This window comes from Coregonus clupeaformis, chromosome 25 (genome assembly GCF_020615455.1).
Source record: "Coregonus clupeaformis isolate EN_2021a chromosome 25, ASM2061545v1, whole genome shotgun sequence".
NCBI classification, from domain to species: Eukaryota; Metazoa; Chordata; class Actinopteri; order Salmoniformes; family Salmonidae; genus Coregonus; species Coregonus clupeaformis.
Genome location: NC_059216.1, coordinates 36,710,232 through 36,726,020, shown reverse-complemented (window position 1 = coordinate 36,726,020; position 15,789 = coordinate 36,710,232). Strand labels below are relative to the sequence as shown.

Here is a 15,789-nt window from a genome sequence, read left to right as displayed (position 1 = left end):
GCAGCTTTTAATTCTCTAGCTCCTCTCAGTGTGGGAACATACAACCTCAGCATGTCAACAGATGTCAAGTGTTACAGTTCCCTTCCTGCTGCAAGGAGAGAGAAAAAAACATAGAGATGAATTAAAGTTAAAGGCTTGTCTCTAAACCCCTTCCTAAAATGATTAACCCGTCCACCAGGACATTATGAGGTTCAGCTCTGAGTGCTCATGCTTTCTTATTGCTGTTAATTGTTCTTTTTCTGTTGTTGCCACCCTTCATCAGTCTCTCCCCCCTCATTATGTGAAAAGAGGCGAAAATGTCGACCTGAATAGAGGAAGGAGATTTTCCCACAGTCACTTAACACAGAGCAATACACCATCGTAGGCCAGGCCAGGCAGGTTCCCATCCCTTGTGTGACACACACACACACACACACCTCCACCGCAGTTTGATGGACAGTGTTTTTATAATTAAGTGACCAGTCTTTCCCCTTGTGTCTAAATTGTAAAACAGAGAATAATATACAGTGCATTCGGAAAGTATTCAGATTCCTTGACTTTCTCCACATTTTGTTACGTTACAACCTTATTCTAAAATGTATTAAATAAATATAAATCCTCATCAATTTACACACAATAACCCATAATGACCGAGCGATAACAGGTTTTTATAAATTTTTGCAATCTTTTTTTCTTTTTATTAATGGAAAGACCTTATTTGCATAAATATTCAGGCCCTTTGCTATGATACCTGAAATTGAGCTCAGGTGCATCCTGTTTCCATTGCTCATCCTAGAGATGTTTCTACAACTGGATTGGAGTCCACCTGTGGTAAATTCAATTGATTAGACATGATTTGGAAAGGCACACACCTGTCTATATAAGGTCCCACAGTTGACAGTGCACGTCAGAGCAAACACCAAGCCATGAGGTTGAAGGAATTGTCCGTAGAGCTCCGAGACAGGATTGTGTCGAGGCACAGATCTGTGGAAGGGTACCAAAACATTTCTGTAGCATTGAAGGTCCCCAAGAACACAGTGGCCTCCATCATTCTTAAATGGAAGAAGTTTGGAACCACCAAAATTCTTCCTATGGCTGGCCGCCCGGCCAAACTGAGCAATCGGGGAGAAGAGCCTTGTTCAGGGAGGTGACCAAGAACCCGATGGTCACTCTGACAGAGCTCCAGAGTTCCTCTGTGGAGATGGGAGAACCTTCCAGAAGGACAACCATCTCTGCAGCACTCCACCAAACAGGCCTTTATGGTAGAGTGGCCAGATGGAAGCTACTCCTCAGTAAAAGGCACATGATAACCCGCTGGAGTTTGCCAAAAGGCACATAGAGGACTCTCAGACCATGACAAACAAGATTCTCTGGTCTAATGAAACCAATATTGAACTCTTTGGCCTGAATGCCAAGCGTCACATCTGGAGGAAACCTTGCACCATCCCTACGGTGACGCATGGGGGTGGCAGCATCAGACTATTCAGGATGGAGGGAAAGATGAACGGAGCAAAGTACAGAGAGATCCTTGATGAAAACCTGCTCCAGAGCGCCCAGGACCTCAGACTGGGGCGAAGGTTCACCTTCCAACAGGACAACGACCCTAAGCACACAGTCAAGACAACACAGGAGTGGCTTCGGGACAAGTCTCTGAATGTCCTTGAGTGGCCCAGCCAGAGCCCGTACTTGAACCCGATCGAACATCTCTGGAGGAACCTGAAAATAGCTGTGCAGCGACCCTCCCCATCCAACCTGACAGAGCTTGAGAGGATCTGCAGAGAAGAATGGGAGAAACTCCCCAAATACAGGTGTGCCAAGCTTGTAGTCATACCCAAGAAGACTCGAGGCTGTAAACTGTGCTTCAACAAAGTACTGAATAAAGGGTCTGAATACTCATGTAAATGTGATATTTCCGTTTTTTATTTTTAATACATTTGCAAACATTTCTAAAAACCTGTTTTTGCTTTGTCATTATGGGGTATTGTGTGTAGATTGATGAGGGGAAAAACCGATTTAATCCATTTTAGAATAAGGCTGTAACGTAACAAAATGTGGAAAAAGTCAAGGGGTCTGAATACTTTCCGAATGCCCTGTAGTTTGGGTAACATGGCGAGTATCCCAAGTCATTCACTTTCTCTCAAACTGATGGACTCAGGTAACATTTCAATGTTTAATTTGTATTTTATATCATACCAACTATGTCCCAAATGGCGCTTTATTCCCTATGTAGTGCACTACTTTTAAGCGGGGCCCATAAGTCTCTGGTCAAAAGTAGTGCACTATATAGGGAATAGGGTGCCATTTGTAATTGCCTGGGAATAATTCAATTCACAATTACAAATCATTTCAATAATAAAAAATACTGCAATATGTCTCCATAATATAATATCTTCAGATTGGAGATTAATAAACAAAATGAACCAGTTTGGGAAATTGTCAAGGCAAAACTCTTAATATGTGTACATAAAATATTTTGTGATTCCATTTTTTTTTTTTACTATTGTTCACACAAAAAAAATAAGCTGCTTAAACCAAGAAAATACGAAATTCTGAGACTATTATTTGATTGCCAGGTCCTTGCTACTAATACAAGTCACATTTGAGTGTGGGACATGAAAGTTAAGTGTTAATTGTTTAGTCAAATATTTAGGACTTTAGTTTTGAGTACCGATTCATATATGATGCAAGTTAAATCATGTTTCTGAAGTGCTCCTACTGGCTCTGGAGTGTTTGACTAACCAGGTCATTGGTTCACTTTGTTGTTTGCAGTATCTGACTTTTCACCTTGAGTAGGTCTACATTCTGATATTCTAAAAGGCCGATTCTATTCTAATCTATAGTATAATATTTTCGCTACAAAGATAGTGGAGGTATATATGGATTTTATATGCGCATAATATTTAATTTTTCTCTGTTTAGTTTAAGGCCAACTTCTTGAACGTTTTATGCACCATCCGTGTACTGCTTTGCAGTGCGACATAATACAACTTCCGGTACTGGAGGGACCGTTTTTAACCAATCAGTGAGCACTGTGCTTGAGACGCGGAAATGCAATGGCGGACAGGATGAAGTTGAATGAGAAAAACGGTGTAGTCGATAAACAAAGGGAAAATGTTGCCAAAACCTCGTCTTGCAAGGAAATATCAAGCTACAGAGACAATATCTTCATTCTTTTGAATCTGCTCACAGACTTCGGGAGTGAGGTTGGTATAATAATGCTTTTACACAATCTAATTCAGCTACAATAGCTTCGATCACTGCGAGAGATGCCAACGAGATGTGCAGCATGTCTGTTCTTATCAAATAGGAATCTGGCAAATATCCTTTGTAGCATGCAGTCGCACGTTAAATGATACAATGTTGCAAGAATAGTTTCAGTGTTGCAGCTCCCTCGCTCCTCGGCAGCACAGTAGGCTACTACTAATAGCATGCTGTTGCAGTGATTACAAATAGGCTCCTCCTTTATCTAGCAGGCTGAATGCGACAAAGTAGCATCTAAAAAAATACTTACTGACAACTGCCGCGTGCAGCAAAGCAACAAATAATAGCCCTCTTTTGAATTAACTACCTTTGCTTGTTTTTCTCTCACGTTCTTATAGCCCTGAAAATAATATACAGTTTATAGACTTAGTACAGCTAACATGTAGGCTTAACTACTCTTAGTCCAGGTTCGGACCAAGTCTGTTATTTCTTTTCTAACTGTTTTTCATTTCAAGCTGAAATTGGGTGAAGCCGCTCTGAAAATCAGCACCAGCTTAGAAGCAGTGGATGTGACATCTCTTCAGCCTACTCATCATGTGTTCACCTGTCTTCAGAAACATATCTCCAAACTACAGGTATACTACACTACAGTCTAACAACAATGTGCTGTGTCATATCTGAAGTGTCGGAAATTAAGGATGCAAATGGAAATACAACACTTCAGTATTTATTACATTTTTCATTCATGCAGAAATGGTTGCATTTCAATGTATTATTTTAGTTTTGTTTATTATTTGTGTCATATTAGTTCATGGATGTAGAAAGTGTATGTTGATAGACTTCACTGTCTCTTCCCCATAACCTGCTTCATATCCTTTTCCTCCTCAACAGTCAGTATCAGACAACCTGAGGGTACTGCTGGAGGCAGAAGGCCAGTCCTCATCTTCAAAGAGCAACAAGGATGAAACCATTACCACAGTCTCTTCTGATGAGGAGATGACCATAGACTCAGATCCCATGCTACCTGCAGCTCAGCCAACCAGGCCAGAGGTAGAGGAGGAGGGCAAGTTGCAGGTTGATGACCTCAGCGTTCAGATCAGAGCCACCAAATCAGAGGTGAGTGACTGTAGCTTCTGTTTGGTCATTGGTCAGCTCCGCTCAGCTGTACTGATGCTGCAGTTTATACAGTAGTATTTTCAATACTATTTCCTATTCTCTGCTAAAGCTAATGAAAAATCATAAGTAATTGCCTCCGAGTGTGCTGCACTCTTTGCAATAACATAGTAGTGAATCAAATGCTTGATCAGGACCTGATAATAAGCCAGTTTAGCACAGAATAAGGGCTCCTTCAGAGGGCTGCAGTCAGGGAACGTCAGGGTGTGTGTGTGGTCGCTGACTGTGGTGCGGTGGCAGTAGCAGGAGGGCTTTGCGAGAGGGCCAGGCCCTTGATAGATTATGAAGTGGATGCTCATTACTCTAGAGAGATTGCATGTGGATGAAGGACAAGAGGATGCCGGGGCCTGTTGTATTTCATTGTGTATTTATTTTGGTAGCCAAATAAACAGTATTTTATAGTACTTTGTCATTTTTGGAAATGGCAAAGCAATTGAGATGGGGTATTCTGAATCTGAATACATTTCACGTGCTGTTTGGATGTGAATGTTAGTCTCTTTCCGCTTTGCTTGCCCCTGCCTTATTACCATCATATAAACAAAAATTGTCTGTAGTTTGATTTCAATAGCTCTTTAATCCAGCCTGTGTCACATCTCTCTCTCCAACTGTCTCCTCTACTACTATAGATTGATAGGAGGATATCTGCATTTATAGAGCGCAAGCAGCTGGAGATCAATGAAAACAACGTGAGGGAGTTCTGCAACGTGATCGACTGCAATCAGGGTAAGAATTGGAGTGAGGTGTGGGGAGAGGTGTGTGTGTGTGTGTGAGAGAGATAGTTGGGGGCTGGGTGGATGGAGCGGGGGATGACCGTACACAGATTGCCAATGTTTGGGAGAGTGCTGATTTCCACAGCCAGAGAGGCGAGAGGTCAGACTGAACTGTTATAATAGTGGGCCTGAAGTAGCTAACACCCTCCTCAGCTGGCCTCAAAATAAAACCAGCTTTGTCCAGATTCTTTGAACATAGGGGACAAGTTGTTGTTTTTCTTCAGAAATAGATGGTGAAATGACATTAATACAAATAACAAGTAACAGTAATGACTGTAACAGAAATATCGATAACAGAAATGAGGGTAACAGAAGTGAACATGTCACATGGCCAGTCCATTTCATTTTAAACTGATGCATCTTCAGTTAATTATCCACGAAATGGATATTGCAAATGTAAAATATATATTTTGCACTGATTAATATAAACTGTTCTTTTTTGCTATTATGTAGAAGACAGCTGTGCCAGAACAGATGCAGTATTCACACCCTACCCAGGCTTCAAAAGTCATGTTAAAGGTAAGAACATTCTGCTTAAGTTTAAACATAGTTTTTTATGTTAATTGGTGGGTCTTTCAAAGAAATGAGTCCCTTTTTGGGTAGTATAACTTGGTAAAAATAAATAGTTACCTAATTTTAACATTCTGGCACTTATTAATTTAAAAAAACATGTATTACCATTAAATAAATTACTTTAGTAATTGCCTATGAAGGGCCAAATAAAGTAACAGCGTTGACTATATCAGGGTTGATGATTTCATCTTAAATCATCCATAAATCCCCTTGTGACAGGGGGAATGGAAGCTTGTTGTGTGCAACAGGGAGGGGCAATTGAATGAAAGTTTCATACAAAAAATTACATTGTAAAAACAATTTATATCTAAGGGTAACAGGGTCGACATGTTATGCTTGACCCACTGTTTTCTACCACAATACATCAGAAAATGGACAAAATGAGTAGAACCAGCTCACCTATGATTTGACTATTAGATGTTCAGTGTTTCTTTTGAAAAAATATTTAAAGGTCAACTGCCCCTTAGAACCAACTTCTCTGGTTTTAAATGGCCTATGAGGCATCGATATTTACATTTTAGTAATTTAGCAGACGCTCTTATCCAGAGCGACTTACAGTTAGTGAGTGCATACATTATTTTTTTATACTGGCCCCCCGTGGGAATCGAACCCACAACCCTGGCGTTGCAAACGTCATGCTTTACCAACTGAGCTACATCCCTGCCGGCCATTCCCTCCCCTACCCTGGACGACGCTGGGCCAATTGTGCGCTTGCCACATGGGTCTCCCGGTCGCGGCCGGCTACGACAGAGCCTGATTCGAACCAGGATATCTAGTGGCACAGCTAGCACTGCGATGCAGTGCCTTAGACCACTGCGCCACTAATTATAGTGTCAAAATTGACTACAAAGTGTAAATAGGATAATTTTGGTCATAAAGTCAGTCTCGTCCAAAACGGAGTTTGGTAAGTGACAGCGTCATGACTTACTTGATGGTTTGGATTACAGTTAGGTCAACAATTCATGTCCCATTTTGCATATTAATGTGTGATGGCACTGTGTTTTCTGGGAAAAGACTGGACCAGTTTGCTTTGCATGGCCCGGTGCCCCTCGGCGGATGGAGGAGACCTCTCCTTAGGACAATGTTTCCCAACCCTGGTCCTCCAGTACCCCCAAAGTACAAATGTTTATTGTAACCCTGGACAAGCACACCTTATTCAACTTGTCAACTAATCATCAAGCCCTCAATGAGTTGAATGAGGTGTGTTTGTCAAGGGTTACAACGAAACTGTGTACTGCTGGGGGTGCTCGAGGACCAGGGTTGGGAAACACTGCCTTAAGAGGAACAATGGAATGGTTGAAAATGAGCAAACCCTGCCTACCTGAGGCACCGGGTCATGCAAAACGAACTCACCCACTGGAACCTCTTCCCCAGACAAGACGTGGTTAGTACTTGCCCTACCCCATTCATAGACTCCAACTACCTTTAGCCCCGATTGACGATAGTATCTTCTGGCCGGGGGGTTTTGTTAAGAGCCATGACGCTCAAACTGAACATGGAACACTGGTCACTTTAACAATGTTTACATACTGTTTTGCCCACTTCATATGTACACTATATATAACAAAGTATGTGGACACCCCTTAAAATTAGTGGATTTGGCTATTTCAGCCACACCTGTTGCTGACAGGTGTATACCATCAAGCACACAGCCATGCAATCTCCATAGACAAACATTGGCAGTAGAATGGCCTTACTGAAGAGCTCAGTGACTTTCAACGTGGCACCGTCATAGGGTACCACCTTTCCAACAAGTCAGTTTGTCAAATGTTTGCCCTGCTAGAGCTGGCCCGGTCAACTGTAAGTGCTGTTATTGTGAAGTGGAAACGTCTAGGAGCAACAACGGCTCAGCCGTGAAGTGGTAGGCCACACAAGCTCACAGAACGGGACCGCCGAGTGCTGAAGCGCAAAGCACGTTAAAATCGTCTGTCCATGGTTGCAACACTCACTATTGAGTTCCAAACTGCCTCTGGAAGCAACGTCAGCACAATAACTGTTAGTTGGGAGTTTCATGAAATGGGTTTCCATGGCTGAGCAGCTGCACACAAGCCTAAGATCATCATGCGCAGTGCCAAGCGTCGGCTGGAGTGTTGTAAAGCTTGTCGCCATTGGACTCTAGAGCAGTGGACGCGTTCTCTGGAGTGATGAATCACGCTTCACCATTTGGCAGTCCGATGGATGAATCTGGGTTTGGCGGATGCCAGGAAAATGCTACCAGCCCCAATGCATAGTGCCAACTGTAAAGTTTGGTGGAGGAGGAATAATGGTCTGTGGCTGTTTTTCATGGTTCGGGCTAGGCCCTTTAGTTTCAGTGAAGGGAAATCTTAACACTACAGCATACAATGACATTCTAGACGATTCTGTGCTTCCAACTTTGTGGCAACAGTTTGAGGAAGATCCTTTCCTGTTTCAGCATGACAATGCCCCCGTGCACAAAGCAAGGTCCATACAGAAATGTTTTGTCGAGATCGGTGTGGACGAACTTAACTGGCCTGCACAGAATCCTGACCTCATCCACATCAAACACCTTTGGGATGAATTGGAACGCAGACTGCGAGCCAGGCCTAATCGCCCAACATCTGTGCCCGACCTCACCAATGCTCTTGTGGCTGAATGGAAGCAAGTCCCCGCAGCAATGTTCCAACATCTAGTGGAAAACCTTCCCAGAAGAGTATAGCAGCAAAGGGGGGACCAACTCCATATTAATGCCTATGATTTTGGAATGAGATGTTCGACGAGCAGGTGTGGCCCATGTTGATGCCAATGCTTCCCACAGTTGTGTCAAGTTGGCTGAATGTCCTTTGGGTGGTGGACCATTCTTGATACACACGGGAAACTGTTGCGTGTGAAAAACCCAGCAGCGTTGCAGTTCTTGACACAAACCGTTGCGCCTGGCACCTACTACCATACCCCGTTCAAAGGCACTTACATTTTTGGTCTTGCCCATTCACCCTCTGAATTGCACACATACACAATCCATGTCTTCATTGTCTCAAGGCTTAAAAATCTATAAGGGATCATAGCTTTCTCCTGGTCAGATACAGTGCCTTCAGAAAGTATTCATACCCCTCGACTTATTCCACATTTTGTTGTTACAGCCTGAATTCAAAATGGATTAAATAGATTTGTATTCTCACCCATCTACCCACAATACCCCATAACGACAAAGTGAAAAGATGTTTGTAGATATTTTTTGCTAATTTACATAAGTATTCACACCACTGAGTCAATACTTTGTAGAAGCACCTTTGGTAGCGATTACAGCTGTGATTCTTTCTGGGTAAGTGTCTAAGAGCTTTCCACACCTGGATTGTGCAACATTTGCCCATTATTCTTTTCAAAATTCTTCAAACACTGTCTAATTGCTTGTTGATCATTGCTAGACAACCATTTTCAGGTCTGCAATAGATTTTCAAGTAGATTTATGTCAAAACTGTAACTTGGCCACTCAGGAACATTCACTGTCTTCTTGGTAAGCAACTCCAGTGTATGTTTGACCTTATGTTTTAGGTTATTGTCCTGCTGAAAGGTGAATTAATCTCCTGGTGGAAAGCAGACTCAAGCAGGTTTTCCTCTAGGATTTTGCCTGAGCTTAGCTCAGTTTCTTTTTTTATCCTGAAAAACTCCAGTCTTTAACGATTACAAGCATACCCATAACATGATGCAGCCACCACTATGCTTGAAAATATGGAGAGTGGTACTCCGTAATGTGTTGTATTGGATTTGCCCCAAACATATATTCAGGACAAAAGGTTAATTGCTTTGCCACATTTCTTGCAGTATTTCTTTAGTGCCTTGTTGCGAACAGGATGCATGTTTTGGAATATTTGTCATTCTGTACAGGCTTCCTTTTCACTCTGTCAATTAGGTAAGTATTGTGGAGTAACTACAATGTTGTTGATCCATCCTCAGTTTTCTCCTATCACAGCCATTAAACTCTGTAATGGTTTTAAAGTCACCATTGGCCTCATGGGGAAATCCCTGAGTGGTTTCCTTCCTCTCCGGCAATGGAGTCAGGAAGGACACCTGTGTCTTTGTAGTGACTGGGTGTATTGATACACCCTCCAAAGTGTAATTAACCATGCTCAAAGGGATATTCAATGTTTTTTTTTACCCATCTACCAATAGGTGCCCTTCTTTGCTAGGCATTGGAAAACCTCCCTGGTCTTTGTGGTTGAATCTGTGTTTGAAATTGAATCTGTGTTTGAAATTCACTGCTCAACTGAGGGACCTTACAGATAATTTTATGTGTGGGGTACAGAGATGAGGTAGTCATTCAAAAATCATGTTCAACACTATTATTGCACACAGAGTGAGTCCATGCAATTTACATGACTTGTTAAGCACGTTTACTCCAGAACTTATTTAGGCTTGCCATAACAAAGAGGTTGAATACTTGTTGACTCAAGACATTTCAGCTTTTCATTTGTAATTAATTTGTACAAATTTTGAAAAACATTAATTCCATTTTGACATTATGGGGTATTGTGTGAAAAAAAATCTAAATGTAATCCATTTTAAATTCAAGCTGTAACACAACAAAAAGTGGAACAAGTCAAGTGGTATCAATACATTCTGAAGGCACTGTACATGGTGACTAAATACACATGCTCCAATTTAATTCCACTAAATTATGCAAATTAACCTATAGACCAGGGATAGGCAACCCTGTTCCTCGAGTGCCGCAGGTACTGCAAGATTGTGTTCCAACTAGGCATCACACCTGACCAACTGAGCTAATTAATCAGTTCAGTTACCTAAATTCAACACACCTGGTCTTCCAGGTCGATTAAATCAAAAACATGAAGTGCCTGCGGCCCTCCAGGGCCAGGGTTGCCTACCCCTGTACTAGACTATGATACTGTGATGTAACTAGCTAAATCAGGGGTGTTAAACTCATTCCATGGAGGGCCTAGTGTCTGCAAGTTTTTGGTTTCAATTAAGACCTAGACAACCAAGTGAGGGGAGTTCCTTACTAATCAGTGACCTTAATTCATCAATCAAGTACAAGGGAGGAGTGAAAACCCGCAGACATTCTGCCCTCCATGGAATTAGTTTGACACGTGAGCTAAATACATAGCCTCTCCCTAACACGTAATGTGAGGGGAAAATTTGCTTAGATAACATTTCACCTGAAGACAGGTTTGATCCCTGGTAGCTAACGTTAACGACATGTTTGATGCATATTACCAGCTTGCTTTCAGTAATTTAAATGCGAACTGGTTAGCTACTGTCCTTTTTTTGTTGTGATTTGAATGGCAAAGACACACCCAAGAAACACCCACATCAAACCACACCAACTCTCGTTTGCCTTCAGTCACGGCAGCTAGCATTTCTTAATGAGCGTTGATGAAAGACGAGGCCAAATCAGGAAGTGCAGTCGCCCTTTAAAAAGCAATACCTTCACCATATTAAAACGTTTCTTATAAAAAATTTTTTTTTTTAATGCATCACTTATCACATTAAATAAATAATAATCTTCAGAAATTACTTTGTTAAAAACAACAAAATAATCAGGGCTTTGTGAAAACGGAGGAATTTTCATATAAAACATCTGATTTATTGAACTTTCCACGTGGTCTATATTAAAGGCCACTACATTTTAATATAACAGGCTTTTAAAATCCAATGTTGGTGCACAATTTCTACTTAAAATATCAAAGGGACGTAAAAAAGGGACTCATTCCGAGGAACGGCTCTGGTATGTTTCTTTACTTTGCAATTGATTGTTTTCTATTGTCTGTGCAGTGTTGCGTGTGGTGAACACCTATGGGCCTCAGACTCGTGGAGGGGGAGGTGTAGGAGGAGGAGCCTTGGGGGAGGCTGAGGAGCAGCAGAGGGCCATGGTGTCTAGAGACTGTGGGAATCCAGCCATAGAGGAACGCCTGCACAACATCGAGACGCACCTAAAGCTCCCAACAGGTGAGGAGGTTAAACAAGATGTGCTATCGGCCGTATTGTGGTAGCATGTCTCTCTTTACCCAAACATTTTAATTCATTTCAATTTCTTAGACTTGACTGTCTTGAAGAATTCTGGTCTTATACTCCTAATATTTCTATCAGACACACAAACCTTCTTTCTTTTCCAGAGGGTCCAGTGCCTTTAAGTGTGTACCAGAGGCTGAAGAAGCTTGAAGATCGGATCCTGGAGTTGGAGGGACTTTCACCGGAGTACTTCCAGTCTGTGAGTTTGGTGTGGTAGAAAGGTTTTAACACATCCACTTATTTTTTTGTGTGTGTGTGCGCACATGCGTGCGTGTACACGTGTGCGTGCATGTACGTATTTCTCCATGTTAGTATTTTTCCATATTGAGCCCGAGAATTCTCATGCCATGATTATCAGACGTGGCGTATGTCTTCCTCACTCCACCCTCTTCAGTTCAGAATATATCATCCATGTCAGATTTGAGCCTATCAAAGTTAGCTGAGTAAGAGTGCTTGAGTTGCTGCATGACTCTTATCACTCCCTTCTCTTGGCTTGACGTACCGGTTCTAAGAGCGTGCTGCTCTCTATCTCCTTTAGAGTGTGTGTCTGTGTGCGTGTCTGTGTGTGTCTGTGTGTGTGTGTCTGTGTGTGTGTGTCTGTGTGTGTGTGTCTGTGTGTGTGTGTCGTGTGTGTGTGTGTGTCTGTGTGTGTGTGTGTGTGTCTGTGTGTGTGTGTCTGTGTGTGTGTGTCTGTGTGTGTGTGCCTGTGTGTGTGTGTCTGTGTGTGTGTGTCTGTGTGTGTGTGTCTGTGTGTGTGTGTCTGTGTGCGTGCGTGCGTGCACAGAGAGCTGGGGGTTGAGAGTGTCTTTGAATAAACTGAGCTGATCTTTTTTTATTCAGTGTTCCACTGTTTAAGCAATTTCTGCAAATAGTTTGGAAACGTGTTCAGCGTGTACTTCCAAAGGTGGAGGGCGGAGGAGGGGAGGGTTGAGGAGTGGAGATGTTGCCTCAGTAGCGGCCTAGCGATTCTATAATCTCATATTTAATACTTAACCCTTTACACTCGTACCCAGGGCCTAATGCAGGTCTCCTCTACTTTTCTATCAGTGGTTTAGCGAAGTCATTACCCAAGTCTTTAGATTTACAGTACTGTATGTTGCATAGCAGACTGCTGCAGTGCAATAAAATACTTTCATGGTTGGGGTGAGGGTGGGAAGGCCATGTTTTTGTACTCTCATTCCTAAATAACTCTGAATTTTTCATGGGAATTCTTCATATGAGTAATGTACTTGTACATAACTGTTTAAGTACTATTAACCTTCTTGCAGAATGTTTTTTGTCACCAAAACATTAAGGAAAGCCCCGGCTGGTTGTTAGAGTATTTCTTATTCTGAAAGCTATTAGATTTATTCCATTTCCAGAAATAGATGATATTGGGTCTGTGTATCGACGTAAAAAGAACAAGTAACCCTCAGGGCTAATTTTAAAGCTACAATATGTAACTTTTTGGACGACCTGACCAAATTCACATAGAAATGTGAGTAATAGATCTGTCAAATCAAATTGTATTGGCCACATGCGCCGAATACAACAGGTGTAGACCTTACAGTGAAATGCTTACTTACAAGCCCTTAACCAACAATGCAGTTTTAAGAAAAATAAGTGTTAAGTAAAAAAATTGAAAAGTAAAAAATAACAAATAATTAAAGAGCAGCAGTAAAATAAAATAACAGTAGGGAGGCTATATACAGGGGGTACCGGTACAGAGTCAATGTGCGGGGGCACAAGTTAATCGAGGTAATTTAGGTAATATGTACATGTGGGTAGAGTTAAAGTGACTATGCATAGATAATAAACAGAGATTAGCAGCAGCGTAAAAAAAATGGGGTGGGGGGGCAGTGCAAATAGTCTGGGTAGCCATGATTAGCTCTTCAGGAGTCTTATGGCTTGGGGGTATAGGCTGTTAAGAAGCCTTTTGGACCTAGACTTGGCGCTCCAGTACCGCTTGCCGTGCGGTAGCAGAGAGAACAGCGTATGACTAGGGTGGCTGGAGTCTTTGACATTGACATTTTTAGGGCCTTCCTCTGACACTGCCTGGTATAGAGGTCCTGGATGGCAGGAAGCTTGGCCCCAATGATGCACTGGGCCGTACGCACTACCCTCTGTAGTGCCTTGCGGTCGGAGGCAGTGATGCAACCAGTCAGGATGCTCTCGATGGTGCAGCTGTAGAACTTTTAGAGGATCTGAGGACCCATGCCAAATATTTTCAGTCTCCTGAGGGGGAATAGGCTTTGTCGTGCCCTCTTCACGACTGTCTTGGTGTGTTTGGACCATGATAGTTTGGACCATGTCAGTCACATTGAAAGCAAGTCTAAGAAGCGGTATATATGCTCTATGTTCGTTATTTCTATGCTTTCCGTTTTGTCTTTTACTTTCGTTTTTTTGTACAACAGCTTCAAACAGCTGAAAATACAATCATTTTGGTTATGGAAAATATATTTCACAGCGGTTTAGATGGTACAGTGATTCTCTACACTAATACTTGCTTGTATTGTCACATAAACGGAAATTATGCGAACAATTTAGAATTTTAGCAACCAGGAAATGGCACAGCGATTTCTGCATAGTGCATCTTTAATGGACGGGAAATATTTTTTTCAGTCTGTCTCTGACCCTGTGCATGGCAGGAATGTTGCCAGTGGCTAACCTCTAACGGTTCTACTGTCAAAAAGTGACTTAACCTCTTTCTCTCTGTTCTCTGCTCTCTCTGAGGTACATAAACAATCTAACCTCTCATCCCTGTGTTCTTTCAGAGTTACCTACACAAGCGACCAAAGACCTCAATGTCTCAGGTGAGATGTGTTGTCATACCTTTCCGCTTGTCTCATAACTTTCCTTCTTCCATTACATTCAAATTCAAAGCAGTGTTTCTCAACCTCCGGTCCGTGGACAACTACCAGTTTAAGGTAACACTGATTTTAGTGTGCACGTATGTGGATATACTTGTATGTCTATGGAGGGGTAGATCTGTGTGCAACGGGTTTGACTGTGACTGTTCTTGTCTCCCATGTTGGCAGGCCTGCAGTCTGTCGGAGCTGGATGTGAAGATCAGTGCTGTCAAAGCGGCATTGCTGAAGAGGATGGGGGAGTTTGGGCCGGTAGCGTACGACACAGAGTGTCCCCTCTAACCCCCAACCTTTTGACCTACGACCTTCACACACACTCACCATTATGGGCAACAGACTAGAGGAAGATAATCAATAATTTACCGCTTGAGATGTAGATATCCACCCTTACACACTGCTGAATGCTGCCTCAGTTTTATTGTGTAAAATGTTTCGAACTGAAGGTCTTCGTCAAGTTATAAGGTCCTGACATGGAGATCATATTAAATTACTAGAGGGGCTATGTCATAAACCCTCAAAGTTCCAGAATGGGGTGAAAATGGCAGCCATATTGGTCAGGGAGAAATCCAAACCAGTCTAATTGGAATGAATGGCAGTAGAGGAATAATCCTGATTTTACTTATTCAGAAAAAGAAAAGTAATGCATGTGATATATCAGAAACTGTGTAATAGAATTACCAACCTAAGAATTACCAACCTAAAATATTGTCATATACAGTGAGGGAAAAAAGTATTTGATCCCCTGCTGATTTTGTACGTTTGCCCACTGACAAAGACATGATCAGTGTATAATTTTAATGGTAGGTTTATTTGAACACTGAGAGACAGAATAACAACAAAGAAATCCAGAAAAATGCATGTCAAAAATGTTATAAATTGATTTGCATTTTAATGAGGGAAATAAGTATTTGACCCCCTCTGCAAAACATGACTTAGTACTTGGTGGCAAAACCCTTGTTGGCAATCACAGAGGTCAGACGTTTCTTCTAGTTGGCCACCAGGTTTGCACACACATCTCAGGAGGGATTTTGTCCCACTCCTCTTTCCAGATCTTCTCCAAGTCATTAAGGTTTCGAGGCTGACGTTTGGCAACTCAAACCTTCAGCTCCCTCCACAGATTTTCTATGGGATTAAGGTCTGGAGACTGGCTAGGCCACTCCAGGACCTTAATGTGCCACTTCTTGAGCCACTCCTTTGTTGCCTTGGCCGTGTGTTTTGGGTCATTGTCATGCTGGAATACCCATCCACGACCCATTTTCAAT

The 15,789-nt window shown here is 42.1% G+C and overlaps 1 protein-coding gene across 1 annotated transcript; it reads left to right on the top strand.

Moving 5' to 3' along the window:
- Positions 1–3,028: 3,028 nt before the first annotated feature.
- On the top strand, positions 3,029–15,291 carry LOC121539561 (MAP3K12 binding inhibitory protein 1). The gene is made up of 9 exons (XM_041848145.2): positions 3,029–3,182; positions 3,696–3,815; positions 4,072–4,296; positions 4,980–5,076; positions 5,577–5,642; positions 11,445–11,618; positions 11,786–11,880; positions 14,435–14,473; positions 14,699–15,291. The coding sequence occupies exons 1-9, from the start codon at positions 3,033–3,035 to the stop codon at positions 14,807–14,809; spliced, it is 1,077 nt and encodes a 358-aa protein (XP_041704079.1). The 5' UTR covers positions 3,029–3,032; the 3' UTR covers positions 14,810–15,291.
- The last annotated feature ends 498 nt before the right edge of the window (positions 15,292–15,789 follow it).